Source organism: Hydra viridissima, unplaced genomic scaffold (assembly GCF_058129835.1).
Source record: "Hydra viridissima isolate aposymbiotic clone 2 unplaced genomic scaffold, HvirCarnegie_v1 scaffold_5, whole genome shotgun sequence".
NCBI lineage: Eukaryota > Metazoa > Cnidaria > Hydrozoa > Anthoathecata > Hydridae > Hydra > Hydra viridissima.
In genome coordinates this window covers 6,801,142-6,818,642 of record NW_028324304.1, presented here as the reverse complement: position 1 = coordinate 6,818,642, position 17,501 = coordinate 6,801,142, and the positions used below count along the sequence as shown (strand labels likewise).

Genomic DNA, 17,501 nt, shown 5'->3' with positions numbered 1-17,501 from the left:
GGTGTAAAAACATAGTATTGTAATATCTACTGACAATTTCCACTTAAATTTAGAAGAGTGTTTGCTTTATAGCCGTCCTGATTTGACGATGAACTGGCTGTTGATGCCAGTAAAAGCCTTACGCTATGCAATTTGGGAACAGCACAAGCTTACATTTGCTAAAGTTATTGTCGTGTTCATTTTTTTTGTGGTCTTGAGCTTGTTTTTCTATACCATGCCGGTAAGTGTTAACATCAAATAAAAGTTTAGCATTATTTGATTCCACGTTCAGAAATATCACTATTAAATTAAAATAGATAAAAATAGTTACCTATCTTTATGATTTAAATGTTTATTTAAATTAAAAGAGAAGTCCTCTTAGCACTCACAACCTCGTGATCCGCTCGTAAAAAAACTCGTGATCCGCTCATAAAATGTTTTTGTAACTGAGCGTTTCAAAAAATATTCTAACAAAATGATTCGTTACATTTTTCATACTTTAAGATTTCATGACCATTATTTAGGGTGTGATAATAAAGAAGTTGGTTGGGAATTGAAACCTGTTTTGGAAAGAAACCTTAGCATCACATTGATAGGAGAGGGATCATACTAACGTTCGAGTTAAAGAAAATGTGCAGTTATTACGACGATTTGTATCCTCAAGTTATGTAACCAGTTATTTTTATAACGATATCGCGGCGCAAATGAAGTTTTCTGAACAAACAAAATATGCTAAACACTACCGGCATAAGAGTTTGAGCCTATTACGAAAAAAACTAAAAATTGATATATTAAAATGGTAAAGTATGTGCAAAAGCAAATGAAATATTGATAAAGTTTTATTTGTTAAAAATAAAAGAAACTAAAGAACATAAATTTTAAAAAAGGATACTTCAAAATTTTTTTACCGCGATATGACTGGCATGTTGTTTTTTTTAATAAACACCCCTTAGATTTAATTATTCTCTTGACGAGTCCATTTATTCTACCAAATTGCATAACTAAGAAATGGTGTGATACTTTAGCATGAAACAATAAAAAGAATTTAAATTTAAAATTAAAACTAGTTTAATTAGTCAATAAGCAACACTAGAGTTAACACTTTGTGGCCACCAAAATGACTTTAGACATTTTCATATTTTTATTTTCTGAAACAATAGTTACAACTAAGTTTTTATAATGATATATTTACATTTTTTTATTATAAAAACTTTTGCCAGTGTCGTATGGCTAATGTCCCCCCCCCCCCCTTTTTTTATATATTTTTTTGTCCCCCCTGGAAAGAATATTTAAGAAAAAACATTCCGGGGGATACATTATTTCTCCCCGCCCATAGTTTCCCGATAAAAACATTTGTAACTATTATTACGCTATTTCATTTGTTAAATAGCATGCTAAACATCATTTATGTTCTACACCAAGGAACATTAATATGCATGGCGGATCTTGCTGCAAAAGTTTCACATGGCTTCCAGTATTTTATTTTTTTTAAAAAATAAATAAATAAAACAAAAACGTAATTTAGCAGTTAAAATACAGTTAAAAAAAAAAAAAAAAGTCAAATAACATCTTCTAAATGTTGGTAACTTGCATCGCCTTCTTGCGTCCGTGTTTTCGTGAGACGGTTTTCGGAAAAGGTGTGATGACTAATGTTTCCAAACAGCAAATAAGATGAGAACGCATCAATTCGTTTTCAAATGTCTGTGTTATACCATCTTTTCCATAAATTGCTAACTGAAATGCAAAGGCAGCTCCATAAACACTACAGTCCGATGTATTCGGTTGTATAAGGGGGGCATGGTACTACTTTTACTGGAAAAAACCTACAGAATTAGATAAACCTTTGAACTAATTTATCACCCATTCGTGTGTCTTTGCGTCTGTTGCATTTCAAAACCTTCTCACCAACTGCAAATGATTGAGCTAAATGTTTAATATCGTAACGTTTCCTCTGCATAATTTGTGCCTTTTTAGCTGCATTCTTTTCGTGCTTATTTCTTCAGCGAACTCTGTCATTCGTAATCCTTGTTTAGCTTCGTCAATTTTGGTATCCCATAGAAAAAAATCTCTCTTGTCCGGTTCTCTAAATCGGTTGGAATCTGAGCTTTAACTCCTAACGTAATCTCAAAGGGAGAGTATTCCGTAGAACCTTGTTTGCTTACTTATTTTATATACAAAAGCCACCGGGTCCAGTAGTTCATTCCGGTCGTTTGCTTCGTTGCTAACAAGCTTCATTATGTTTAATCAATGTTTGGTTGAACCTACCGTGCAAAATAAATAAATAAACTGTAGTTTGTAACTGTTGTATTTAAAGCTATTAAAAATGCCCCTTTTTACACAAAACAAACTTATTATAAAAACTAGACAAAACAAAAAAAATTTATAACCATTTATCGCTTTTCTGTCTGTCCATTCGTCTGAAAATGATATGCTGACCTTTTTGCATGTTTAATTTAATAAAAGATCTTCGAGCTTGATATCAAACTAGCATTCTTGATCGTGAAGTAGAATGTGGCAAGCCCCAAACCTGAATACCAAACGGAAGAATGAAACGATGAATAGAATCTGCATATTTGTCTGCAATGGAATCAACTTCAGCCCATCTAGTCAGGTATTCTGTTACTACTACAATATACTTCTTTCCATTCTTAGTTTCTTTCAACGGACCAATTAGATCTATTCCCCAACGGTGAAAAAACTGAGATTGGATGGAGCGTCACAGGTGATTGTTGTAAGGATTCGCATGTTGATATTCAGGGCAGGATCCGACAAACTCGCGTCTTATAAAATCAACTTCTACCAATACCTCTCAGTTTCTTTTTTAAACGTGGCGTTTTTTCCAAATTGACATCTAACTACGTTGCTATGGAGAATTCGTGTTATACGGTTTCGTACTCTTCAGTTACAACTCGACATAGTCGTTTTTCATTTCCGATGAGAAATAATTCTCAATGTACCAACCGGAAGGATTCTGCTTTCTTTCGAAGTTTTCTCTTATCGTCTTTTTCCATATTTTTGTTTCAAGTAATTAAATAAAGTAAAAAACAACTCATGTTTGCAAGTTTGTACTTCTATACAACTAGTTGAATAATAAATGTTCACAAATATTCTTGCTCGTTAGTGAAAGCAAGTAACTATAATAAATTTAAAAAATGTAAGTCATTTCACAAAAATGTTTCGAAACTTTATAAAATTATTTTACTAAGCATATCAAAATACTCATACAGATATGAACAACAAGCTCATAAATCGTCCGAAAAAAAATTCGTAAGCTGACGAGCTTTCGCTTTTTAAAACATTCAAAAACGTTTGAAATTTGCACGAAGTTATTTTGTTAACAATCAAACGTATAATTTTAGTAATTTATTATCAAATTGTTTAAAGAAACCGAGTTTAAACTTATCTGACCCTCATTTGTTTTTTGATTGACGCTTTTGAATCAATTGAAACTTTATTTTATTTTTTTTTATGAAGGTTAATTTTGTTAATTTAACATTTAAACAGATTTTATATTTATACAGATTTAGTATTTAATTAGATCATTGTGTAACATTTTATTGCACAATCATGTCAATTTGTATATTTAAGTAAACATTTAGGGGGAACTAATCTCACGAAGGAAATTTTATTTCACAGATTTGCGAAAAAACAATAAAAAGGGGGAAATGTTAATTCGAAATAAACCCCCCACCCCTTTCCCCGGAAAGTATATTTACGCCGGAGTGAAAATTTATAATGGAGAGTATTAATTTCTTGACATCGGCAGTATACGATGAAATATCTATGAGTTAAGGTTTCTTATTTATGTGTAAATTATTCAAAGAATTTTAGAAATATGTATAATTGTGTGTAAGAATTATTTGTCGCTATGAACCAACGTTCTTGATGTTTTGTAAAAAAAATTGACTGAACATTTTGAGCCGAAATGTTTCATAATTTTTGGTAATTGTTTGAAAGAACTTCTGACTTTTAATTGTTCTGAATAATGAAAATGTTTAAACATTTCAAAAAATAAAAGAAGATTTAGAATCGTTTTATGTAAATACAACGTGGAAACTTCGAAATCTAGAAATTTGACGCTCAGATTTTAAAAACTATTTATTTTAGCCTTTGATTGCGTACTTTATCTGTATACTAAATATACTACTCTACACCATACCGTATCTAAATAGAAAAGTCACAGTTTAATTTACAAAGGATTCCGGCATTTTTGGCATCTCTAGCGCTACAAAGAAAAATTTGTTCGAGTACTGTAGATGAAGAGCAGTTCCTAAAAGCATGAAATTTTGATCGATTTTTTAAGTTTTCTCTTGAAAAGAGTATCCTCTTTATTTGAAATAAAACTATCCTCTCCTCATTTCCTTGAACTGCAGTTAGTGAAAGTAAGTTTTGGCAAATATGCATTTGTAAATTAACTTTTTTTTCTATTGTTATAATCTAAATTATTTCTTGGCAAATATAATGTATAGTAACTAATCACTATGACATCCGTGATGCGCCCAATTTTGATGAAAAAAAAGTATTCTTGCAACTGTCTACCTATGACGTCCAACTATTGTTTTTTTAGAAATTTATGACATTTTTTAGCAGATGAGTTGTAGTTGTGATGTAAAATCATAAACATCAAATTTAACAATTTTAAGTCAACACACAGAGAAATGGCTGCGCTCGAAGAGCAACAAATTGCATCAAGGTCATAAAGGTGAACGCAAAATTGCTAGATTTGTTTCCGAATCACATTCAGCAATTAATTGTAACCATCAAACGCTTATACGACTGGCTCAATACTCATCAAAGTAGTACTTGGCTGAGGGAAAATGAGAAAACATATAAATATATTTTTTCAAAAAAACAAACATATAATATTCGATCGAGACAGCCAAAATACAATTTGGACACACATGTACAATTACATAAAAAATAAATCATTCGCACCATTAAAATTTAAAACTGTTTTCACAAAAAACGACCAGAAATTCAATTGTCACTTCACTGATAAAATGATATTACTTTAATAATGATCGCGAAAATTCTGTGGCCATTCTGAGACAAACACTAATCAAAAAATAACCGGTAAAACCTGTTTGATAAAATCACGATTCAGAGTTTGAAACAAAAGCGCTAAGCGAACTTAAAGAAAAAAATCCGTTGTCTATACTAGAATTCAAGAAACTTCTGTTGACAGATAGAATAACAACGACTGAGAAAATCTTACGGGGGAAGTTTTTAAGGAGAATTTAAGGCAAGTTTCTAAAGAGTTTTTATGGAATTTTTTATTAAAAGGTTTTAGATTTTCCTATTGAGGAAATCAAAAAAGAAATTTTTTGAGGAAAATTTTAAAAAGTATTTTTTTGGAAAAAAGAGAAAAAGAAGATTTCAAAGAAAGAATAATTCAAATATAGAAAAAAAATTTTTGGCCACGAGTGCAAAGGCAGTAAGAGAAAATATTTGAGTGACTTTGATTACATATTAGTATTAATATATTAGTATTATTGATATAAATAATTATATCATTGGTATTAATATATTACTTTTTGCATATGTTAAAGTGAAAAGAATTCGTGAGATAAATAGTTGTGAATTTTATTAAGTGATATAAGTAAGAAAAGAAAAAACAAGTGGTAAGCATTAACATTTTGTATATAAAATTAAACACCTGTTTGTTAATTTGGATTGAAATTTTCGAAATAAAAAGAATTGTTAAGTAAATGATCTCAAACCACGGCAAGTATAGGCAGTTCAAGAAATTAAAGAAAATTTAACATTAAAAATTTTGATATTTTAATGTTAAATAAGTGCGAAATGCTCAGTGAGGGGGGAATAATTTTTTTGCCTCAAAATAGCGCAACGTGGATGTCATAGTGTTTAAAATAATAGCTATGTGCATGGACAAAATGTTTGCATTTTTTAAAATATAAGCATTTTCTCTTTATTTTGAACTAAAACTTTACACGTTTTTTGACATAACTTTCATCCAAATCTGTTAAGGATTTTGAAGTTTATCAATCATCAAATTAAAGTTGTTTAGGGTCGCAAAAAGTTCTCTCTTTTTTGATTATTTCACTTCTTTTTTTAAACATATATTTTTAACAATGAAAAATAAGAAAATATTTTAATTTTTCTGTGTTTTTTTTTTTTTTTTATCATTAAAAAAGAAAAGTTTTTTTAAATGCTTGAAAATAGTTATGGTGTACATAAAGCTACATAAGTAATATCTGATGATGTATACAAAGCTGTATAAGTAATATCATTAGAAAATACTGTAATACTTATTGCAATTATTTGCCTGCTAGTGTTGTTTTGAAAACAATATCTTTTCTTGTAGTTATATAATCTGACAAAAAGCAATTTAACACTATTAAGTACTTAACACTACCTTAACTTGGCTCACATTTCTTTATCTTGTACTTATATCTTGTTTAAATAATTTTTTTTACCAACCCTTTTAAAAAATGCTGAATCAATAGTTTAAATTGTCTTGGGGGAAATGACAGATTTGGCAATCTCTCCTTCATTTAGGTTTGGCGATCTCTCCGAAAATAAAGAAGTGGTTGCCCTTTAGGGGGTTTAGAAGCGGCTTCTGCTAAAAACATATCCACATTTCTTTTTTCAAATGGTCAACTCGTTATATTTTCATAATGTATTATTGTTGTTACTCTAAACCACTTTTTCTTTCATTAACTTATTTTAAAACACGCTGAATTTTTTTTTTTTTTTGTGCGGAACCACAAAAATTGCATTGTTGGTAGTTGTCAAACACCATAGCACAAAATATAAGCAATGATTTTGATTATATGATGTGCATTAAATGTTCAAGTCAAATTACAGTGCTTTATATACAAGTTGAAATATCTCCCAATTTGTCCCGGATATATCATGTAATAATCTTAAACTTGTAACTAATTGTTTATAAAATTTGTCGCTAAATTTTGTTAAGTAATATTAAAAATTTGCAAAGGATATTATAAAAAAAAAAAACAAGACTAGCAATAAAAGAATATATAAGTATTTATTATTCTTTAATAACGGCTGAACAACGACGCCGCATTGAGTCCATAAATTGTGCACACCTTTCAGATGGAAGGGCATACAAGACCGAATCCCAACCTCCCACAATTCAGAAGTTGCTGACTCTTATTTGATTAAATGAAACCGTATGGATTTCAAGGCCAATTTCGTAGTCAGCGGAGGGTTTCCATGGCTCATTTTAAAAACTAATTTTTTGCTGTTCAAAAAAAAAAGTAACATTTATAGAAATCATCAGAAAGTTGTTTGTAAAATTATATATATATATATATATATATATATATATATATATATATATATATATATATATATATATATATATATATATATATATATATGTATATATATATATATATATATATATATATATATATATGTAACATGTATCAATATCGTTTTTAGCTAACAAGAACAATCCGTGTGGGATCTTCAACTTTTTTGAACACTCAAAAAAATGTTTGTGGAATTTTTTTTAGAAAAAGGCTTTTTGGTTATTGTTACAAATAACTATACTCCTGTGAATAATATTTTACCAGCTTATTGATAAATTTAAAAAAAAAAACTGAAAAATCTTTTCGGCCACTACTATTTTTTTTTTAACACAGCTGTTATAAAGCATAGCTATACTTGATTGTCTCACCCAGGTTCTCATCAAAAAATCTACGGAAAAGAAAATTACTTGTTTCGTGACTATTTTCTTTCCGTTATAAAAGCGCTTATTGTTCTTCAGCCAGTGTGTGCTTTCAATTGAAACCCACTAACAATCAATGGGCAACATCAGAATGTTTAGTACCTGCCTCATAAAAAACAAAAATCACTCACGCTGTCTGACTATATGTACATCACTTCTTTCTTTAAAAAAGGATACGCTTGATTAGCTGAATAGCACTCCTAACGACACTGATGTATGTAAATTAAGCCGGACAGAGTGTAACAACTCAAGGCAGTTAAAAGCACTAATATATCAAAAAAAGAAAAAAAAAAAAGATATTGATTGAAAAGGCATTTGAGATAAGATTGATTTTGACTGATAAATTTGGGATATGCTTCGCATGATTTTCTACGAACTGTTTGAGCCGAAGGTAAAAACAACAATGAACAAGTTTTAAAGGCATTTGAGATTTAGAAAAATAATATGAAGCGCCATTAAGTTCACTGATTATTGAATATGAATGGCAGAGAGCTGCCATTGCAGAAACGAGCCTTAGACGTTCATATAATCCGTTAATTTTTCTCACTAACAAAGACATGAGCTATCAATCTTAAGACAAATCATAGCATAACACATATCATAGCATGAGCTATCAATCTTAACATAAATACTCAGCCCTCACGTAATAATGCTGCGTTGCAATGGCATTTAGCCAAAGGGCGGTATTTAAAGAACTTGCTTAATGTGGTCTTTTAAAAATATTCAACTATCCGAAGAAAAATAAACAGTCATTCAAATTCTGACAGCAAACAAATAATGAGTTAAAGACAAACGCAAATGTTCCACCTTTTCTCCGCGATTACTACCATTGGTAAATACATACATACAAATATATACATACATATGCATATGCATATACATTAAAACGTTGACACAGAGGATTTTCAAATTAATTGACAACTTATTTTTTTCCTTTTGTTTTCGATTAGTTCAGACTTTCATCTCTCGTCAAATAGTGTTGGATTAACGCACTGCCTCGGTATTGATTATACCTTAAGGGCTTCTAAATCATCATGAATTGTCAAATACAGAAATATTTGTAAAGGAAAACAAAACTTGACGAAGACTTTAATATTGGTATTAATAACAACAAGTTTAAGCATCATTTGATGATTCCCGTCTGTCAATCAATATCTCACATACAGTTCAATTTTTCGGTAACTTTCTTTATTTTCTTTATTATTATTATTATTATTTATTATTTTTTATTTATTATTTAATGATAAAAATACAAAAGAATCAAAAATTTCTAGTACGCTCACTTTCTTAGAATGATTCTCATTTATGAAAGTAAAAAATAATATCTTTCATCGAGTATCATTGTTTAGACCAATAAAGAGGGAGTGTTCACTGTGACCTACAGAATGTGAAAATGCCTCTTAAGAAATATTTTTTGGATTTTGAAGTTGTAACTCAGATTAAACTAAGTTCATAATTTTAACTTTCAGTCATTATTTTTTTAAGTAAAATCATAAGAACTACATTAGACATTTACAATATTTACTGAATGAAGCCTGTAAACATCGATGCTGACGAGCATCATTGCTTTAATTTCAATGTTATGTCATCGCTTTGCAATTCAAGAAACGTAAATAATGTTAGCGTTACGCAATTTACTTTCGATATTAAAATTGACAGTTTAGTTTTGAGTCAAATTTTTATAATACTAGTGCAACAAGATCGTAATTTTTGTAAATGGTTACAAGATATAGGATATGAGACTTAAATAAAAACAAATTTTTTCATTGTAGACTTAATTTTATCATAAGTTCATTTTCCTCATACAGCCATTTGTTAACCATTTCGTTTTCAAATTTTGCTTCATTTTTGTGTGAAATGCAGAAACACTCTGCATAAAATTTTAAAAGTTGCATTATGAATTTCAAAAAAAATTCAAATTAAATTTATAGGGAAGTGAGTTAAATAAAACATGTCAAATTAATAAAAGTAAGTAACAGGTTGTTTTTTTATTATTATTCTGTATATTAGCTTTAAAAAGGTAATTTGCAAACTTCAATATTAAATGTATTTTCTAACACATCAAGTGGAAACAGAAACATTTTTTTCAATTAAAAAAGTTTCCTTAAAAATCTTGAAAACTACGCAAACATTTGCGATATTTCTTAGGCATATTGATATTTCTTAAGCATGTTGATATATGGTTGTAATCTTTTTAATATTACCAATACAAACTACGAGAGGGAGAGGGTGAGGGTAAGGGAGAGGGAGTAATTGGTTAGTTTTTAAAACATCAATATAACAAAAAAAGAAAAAATTAACTGATTTTGTTTTTACAATAAGGTTTAACGACAAAATATATAATTATTTAAGAAAGCGGTGTTAAACGTTATATTAATTCAGTTTAAGTAAAGAAATTAAAACCATAATTTAATTTATAAAAACAAATAGTTGCTAAATAATGCTATAATAGAATATTTAATCTTGCCATCAGACCTTTGTTTGTTTATGTAATAACTTTTAATTATTTTTATAAATATGCATCAGTTACTTCGAAGGTTGAAGCAACCAAAGAAAAATGTAGCTATTTATATTAAAATATTTCTATACATACATTCATTCTTACCCTTTAAATTGTAGATCAGAAACTAGTTCTATAATCTCCCCCCACCCCCTAACTCTTTCCCCGTATTCGGCTTTTCAACTGGCCGATTAACTAAACTTTTTTGGATCTTATGGTGCTTTGGTGCTAATTTTTTAAAAAAAAATTTTTCTGGAAGGTTGGACATTTCCTGTCAAAAGAGATAAAAAAAATCTTGTATTGATTAATTAAAAACCATTAAATCTCCACGCAGCCCCATACTTCACCCGCCCTCTTTTAAAGATAATGATATATGCCCATTAAATTCTAATCACAGTTTTCATTTCAACAAACCATTTTTATAAATTCCTTTAACAAAAAAAGATAAAATGCATAAAATTTAATGAGATAAAATGTTCAATCCATCTTAGAACAAATTTAATTATAAAAAAATGTCAACAATCAACTAATGAGATGATCTAAAGCTCATTAGTTGACGTGTGATGAACAAATGAGATTAGATAAATGCATTTTTTGAGCTTTTGAAAATTATTTTTTCATTAAGTAACAGTTTTTAAAAGAACTTTGAAAAAGATTTATTTTATCCCAATGTCAAATGAATCATTGTAGTGATTGTTTTCGCAAACACCATCAGCTTACAACATTTTTATCATTTTTTTTTTTTTTAGCATAGTTTTTTCACAGAGATCATCTCCGCATCAATAAATTTTATAAAAATTATGTTACTTTTGACAGTTCCAATTCAGATTTTAGAATTTTTTTAAATTTACAAAAATCATCTTTTGAAAAGATTGGGAATAAGAGCTTTCAGGTTACGAAAAAGACTCAAACAAGTAAAGTTTTTGTTTTAAAATTATTAACAAAATGTGAGACAAAAGCATTCAAGACAAAAATCTGACATTTTATTAAAACTATATTGAACTTTCCCGCCCAATCATCGTACGCTAAAAACCAACAAAATGTATTTGTTCGAATTAATTTTATAGAAAATACATAAAATGGTCGTAACCTTTGATAAGTATGCAATTCGAAATGAAGTTGATAATATTCGGTAAAATTTATGTTGCGCTCGTCCTAACCTAAAATTCTAACTTTTAATTTTGACCGGATCATAAGTTTTAGTTTGGTTTATTGCAGAATCGCTCTACACGACTTTACCAAAAATTTAGCGGTTTTAACCAGCGTTATGTACGTTTTATCAATCTTTAGTTTGAAATGCGTCAGAGAACTGCAACGAATGAAAACCGTTAATAACTCTCAAACCGCTGAAAATGTTTCGTGTAAAAATGTTTCAAATAAATGTTTAGAGGAAGAAAAAAAAAAAAGATAATGCAAACAAAAAAAAATCGAACAGAAAAATTTTAAGTATCGGCAGTCGGCCTTTTCTCTTTCATTTTGAAATTTGCCACAGGGGAGGCAAATATTTGTTAAACCGTTTGAATCTTGTTTCTCAACAGGCTTTTTTGAACTATGAATACTCTTAAACATTTTCGCGTATAGTTAACAAAAGTATCGAAAACAATATTAAAGTTATTTATTCCATAAATTCTCATCTCCCACGACTTCTTTGCATTGATTTCCTCTCGCAAAAAAACTATTTTTTCATTCAAAACCAAACGAAGAACAATTCAAACGAAGGGATAGTGGTAAATGTATGATTTATAACTTTACTGACAGTGACACTTTTAGTGACATGTTGTATTCGATATGTTGTATTCGCAGTGTTTTATTTAAACTGTAGAAGCTTTATTTACAACAATCCGAAGAAAGTTTTTTTTTTAAGGATGAACTAAGTAAATTTCTTAATCTTTTTCAATACGTTGATGTTGCGGAGAATTTATTTAATTTTACCTAATTCAATTTAACTATGGCTTTTGAAAAGTGGTAGTTTCCTGAATGATATTATGAGGAGGGGGGGGGGGATGGGGGAGAGGAGATAATATAGATTGTAAACAGCTTCCTAAAATGATTCCTTTAATTATTTTACTTGTTTAACGTTTTGCTTCCTTTTTGAAGTAAAATTTGTTCAAAACTAGGTTCCCTTCCAAAAGCATTAAAATGTATTTAATTTTATATGTAATTAGGCATATTTTCAATAGTAATGCATGCATATACACACACACAAATGTAAAGTATGTTTATACGTGCTTGTGTGTTTAGTTAAAACATATAGTGGTAAACGTTTTTTTACAAGTAAATTTTTTTGATTATTTTAGTTTTTTGGTTCATGACTCGCAACTTAAGTCAGCGCGCATTTGTTTTTCAATGAAGACAATGTTAAGATTAAAAACACATCATTTTTATGTCATGCCAAATAAATATTAGAAAAAGTCATGGCTGATACTCATCTTTCGTTAGCAAACGAAAGAAATATTTTTGAAAGACATTTGTCGATAAAAAACAAATGTGGTATATTGTAAAGCTTTATAATGACGTTGGTTAAAAATAACTCACCCTGATTTAGAATGAATTAATTAAACTGTAAATATTTGGAATAAACTTCTTTTAAAACCTTTTTATTATCTCACGATCCAACACTTAAAGTTTTCCAAACAGATTCGGAGGAACTTTGGAGAAATATACTTGACCGTATAAGATCAGCTAAAAAAAAGTTGTGCGCTGAGATTTTGTTTTCTCTTATTTACAATGGTTAGGAGTTAAGTGGCGAAATTTGTTTAAATATAAATATAAGTAAAAACGGAATATGTATAAATATCGATTTCGTGCAATTTATTCAAGTAATTGCAAATGAAGGGTTCCAACATATTGCATAACTTTCTGTTGCAATGCGTGCAATTTATAAAATAACGGCCACTTTATGTGAATTTTTCTTCTGATTAAGTAATGTAATTAGCAGCTTAAATGTTTGAATGGATGAGAAGCTGTCTCACTTATATTTTAAATTTTTATTTTCAACCAGAAATATTTTATTCTCCACCAGGCCATACACGAACACGTTAATGCAGATTACATTGCGAATGCTAATAAAGTATGTTATAATCTGAACAACCAGCCTATGTATGCCTTCATTCTTCTTTCACATGAATGACTAGATTTAGATCAAATGAGTCACTTTTTTTTTTACACATTCTGAGTTGAACTTAGAAAGGCTAAGAGTCAATATTCAATTTTCTATATGCAGATTGCTTCAAGTTTCTCAGTCTTTCAACGAATTCAAAAAGATAATAATTCAAATGGAGTGATTTTTGTGTGTAAAAGTACGTCAGCACGTTTCCGTCAGATTCAGATTGAAAGTGCTTTAAATATTTAAAAAAAAAATCATCATTTGTAACTAGGGCAACTATCTTGTTACCTAAAAGAATAATGCTCCGCTAAGGCGAGTGCAAAAGTTTATGGCATTGATAAGCTGAGTAAGGCGCGTTTAACTCGTATTGTTACGATATAACAATTTACGAAAAGTTTTTCTATTAAAATACGCTGCCAATTAATATCCATATAAGACCTTAAAGGTTTAATTGAATTTAATAGCGATGAAGATTAGAAAAGCACGTTGGGTAATTATATCGGTTTTAGATAATTTCTGTTTACAACTAGGTTATTTATCGATTAATCGTTTATTTATTTCTTTTTTCCAGTTTGAAAAGCACCATTTCTGACTTTCTAACTTTTCTTTTTTTTTTTTTCAGACAAGAATATTAAAAGCGTCTATTTATTATATTTATTTTATACGAACTTTAAATCACACAAAAGAAAAATCGAAAATATCTTCTTGATTTTGAGGGATGAATGCTTGTTGGAAACAGGAAGATACGCAAACCAATTAGAAAACATTAACTAACGGAACCCAGAGATTTGAGAAATACTTTTTTAAAGCCTGCGGCAATCGCTACTTACTTTGGATTATTGTAACGACATTAAGATAAACCACTTGCGTTATACCTCTCAAAAAGACAGCTGTTTTTTAAAAAGACTTTGAAAAAAAAGCATGCTACCAAAATTGGTTTTAGTAACAATACAAGCATTTATTATAAATGCGCAGCTGGCACAGAAAACCCTGGTGCCACACGAGGAAAACCATTTTAGCGATGCAAATGATTTCATTGAAAAAAGCACAGAGAGTTTGTTAAAACCTTTTGGTTTGACCTCCGACATTATTAAATCAGAAGAGAAACGGCAACCACATAAATTTATGGAATACATTTACAAGACGTACGGTTCAATGTACGAAAAGGGATTACCATTGTTGGCAGACACAGTACGCGGTTGTACAGATCTCGGTAAGCTTTATGAACTTTGTTATGAGTAACGTTTTCTTGTTGTTACGTTTTGTTTCCTTGCCGTAAAGCGTTTTTCGTTGCGATTTCATGATGCATATTAAACCGATCGAAAAACGTTTGAAAATTTTACGAAAATTCCAATAAGTTACCATTAACTTCAGTAAATAAAACATTATGTGTTCTGGTGTTGAAAGTATGCTTTACACATTTAAAATTATTTACATGTAATAAGTTAATCTTAATAGAATCACTTTTAAATACCATAAATAATTTACAAAACCAAAGGTATTTTTTTGTGTAGCAATACAAAAAGTTAAAAAATGGAAAGCAAATGCAAATTTAACATAATTAAAAGTTAAATAAAATCTCCGGTTATTTGCTAATTAATTCTCACAATATCTAACAGTGATTCTTATAATTATTCGCTGGCTAGAATAAAGTTTTTCGACTTCATATTTTTCTCGTCCTCGCCATTTATTTTATTTTGTTTTATTAATTTTTTTTGTTTTTTTGTTTTTTTGTTTTTTTTTTGTTTTTGTGAATTAAATGTCAACAAACAAAAATATTTTTGTAAATCAAATGTTGACAAACCAAAAGCATTTAAAAAAAAAAATAAATAAAACTTAATTCACTTTATAGTTCGCAACTTGAACAGTTTTTACCAGGAATGTTCTTAATTATCTCTGAACTTTAAAAATATTCAAGAAAATAAACTTCTATAAATAACATTTTAAAAGGGTTGATCTTTTAATTGCAGCTGGAGATTAATGAAAACGTCACACAGAAGATAAGCAAAATTTTAGGCTCTCATAGGTCCTAATGAATTAAAAAGATTAATGTGATAAGAATATTTCATTAACTCTTTTTTCAAAACAAGTGCGAACTTACTTCAAGACTCCCTCGAAATCGATTTCTTGTTGCTAAAATAGCTGCGAAACATTTACGTTAGAATGCGAAATAACAGTCGATTTTTGAAGAGCAGATGACTGTGAGATTTGTAACTCTTTGGCAATAACGTGCTTTTTACAAACAAAATAATGTTGAAGCCAATCTTTAAAATCTTCAGTAATTGACTTGCTGTAAACAAATGGATGCCGCGTCAGGATAAGTTCTAAAAGAGAGAAGCAATTTGCGACTGACGCATGTCCGTACACATACAGCTTTACTTGTTAAAATATCTCAAGGATCAAAAACAGAACAACATAAGCTCTTGCTTGGCGCAAATGAAACCCCTTTTGGTCGCAAAATAGATTTTTTAAATACATAAATGCTTTACGAAAAGTTTAAATTCTTCAAGAAAATATAAAAACTCTAAAAATTGAAAAACGAGAGATTTAGAAAAAAATTTTGCATAATAAATCGATACATTTATGCTAAAATATTTACAGCTAAAATGTTTAAAATAAATCTTTGATTATATATTTTCAGGAGAAACTCACCGACGTCTTGCCGATTTTCCTTATGTCGCCTATAAATTTGATATACCTAAAATTCAACCGACCGAAACTTTGATCAAAACCGAGTTGAAAGTCTTGATAAAGTTCTCTGACTTTAACATTGCCAGCTCAAACAGAAGTTTTTTAAAGTTTTCTTTGTTTGGAGTTTTAGCACGCACTAAAAGTGATGATCAGAAGTTCCCTCTTTTATTAGAGTTGGCAACTAAAGCAGTCCCTAATCTCAACGAACGAGAATCAGCTTGGATATCGTTTGAAGTAACGTCCTTTCTTTTAGCTCTGCAAGAATCTCGAAAAAGATATGCAAAGTTTGTTCTTAAAATAAAGTCAATATATGGAGGAAGTACGATTCCTCCGGTCATGGTTGGAGCCCACTACCATCAGGAAAACGTAACCGAGAAAAGTTTACTTGTTTTGTTCAGTACTGATAGTAAAAACAGGGAAACGGTCAAAGGCGCAAATTCTAGGCCAAAACGTGGTCTGACATCAATCGAAGACAGCATACTAAATAAAAAAGAAAAGAAAAATAACCGTAAAAAAACAGAGAATAAAAAAAAGAAATGCCGAAGAAAGAATATGCGAGTGCATTTTAGAAATTTACGATGGAACTCATGGTTAATGTCGCCCTCTGATTACAATGCTTATTACTGTCATGGGAGTTGTACATACCCATTGACAGATAAACCTGATAATCACGCAACAATACAAAGTATTATGCATAAATTAAACAACAAAATTGTCGGACCACCCTGTTGTGTCCCGACGGAATATGAAAAACTGCCAGTATTGCACTTATTTGAGGGTAAAACGGTTTTTCGGTTGATTGAAGGATTTATTGTCAAATCTTGTGGATGCAAATGAAGTCCAATAATCAGGCAATTAAAAATACCTAGATATAACGCATATTAACGCGAAAATATGGAGTCTAACGCGAAAAGCGACTTGTCACGTTCTACTTGTGACGTCACAATCGCTCTGACGTCTTCGCCGCTCTTGAAGCAGCTCTCTGGCTTAAATAAGGCTTAAAATCAACAGAATAACTTTAAAATTTTTGTAAATATTTGTATTTAATGACAAATTTGAGATAACTTATTATTTTTGCGTTTAAGAAAGATTTAACTATTTTTTGGATTTCTAGCATTATTCTTTACAGAAACTTGTAAAAAACTGGAACAACTTGTTTGCACTTAACGGTGAGTGCCAGAAACACAATCTCAAATCATTAAGATTTCACAATACCTGTGCAGAAAATACGTGCGGCGTTAATTATGGGCTAAGATTATTGCTGACAAATTTCTGCGTTGAAGAAAAGAAGGCATTGTTTGGAAATTAATCTTCCTTCTATCAGGACTTAGATCTTAAAATTTCTTCTATTATTAAAATTAAAAGTACAAAATATTTAAACTTACTTTGTTAGCGCTCTTTCCACGAAGTGAGACTTTCATAACCTATTCTCGTCTATTACTGTCGCTGTTTAGCACTTGTAACAATAATGGTTTCAAATTGGTATCCTAAAGTTTAGAGCAGTTCTT

At 29.7% G+C, this 17,501-nt stretch overlaps 1 protein-coding gene and 1 pseudogene across 3 annotated transcripts; one reads left to right on the top strand and one right to left on the bottom strand.

Annotated features, from left to right (window-relative positions):
* The window catches only part of LOC149888288 (uncharacterized), a 324,912-nt pseudogene extending 320,948 nt beyond the window's left edge, over nt 1-3,964 (bottom strand).
* A 4,714-nt stretch (nt 3,965-8,678) lies between these two features.
* LOC145189135 (growth/differentiation factor 6-A-like) lies at nt 8,679-17,100 on the top strand. Of its 3 annotated transcripts, none has more exons than XM_090089258.1 (3): nt 8,679-8,874; nt 14,019-14,515; nt 15,944-17,100. In XM_090089258.1, exons 2-3 carry the CDS (start codon nt 14,224-14,226, stop codon nt 16,828-16,830), a joined length of 1,179 nt encoding a protein of 392 aa, XP_089945384.1. In that variant the 5' UTR covers nt 8,679-8,874; nt 14,019-14,223; the 3' UTR covers nt 16,831-17,100. The 3 variants fall into 3 exon arrangements, with proteins under 3 accessions (XP_089945384.1, XP_089945383.1, XP_079921836.2); XM_090089257.1 differs by having other exon boundaries at nt 13,925-14,515; XM_080065710.2 differs by lacking the exon at nt 8,679-8,874 and having other exon boundaries at nt 13,898-14,515.
* The last annotated feature ends 401 nt before the right edge of the window (nt 17,101-17,501 follow it).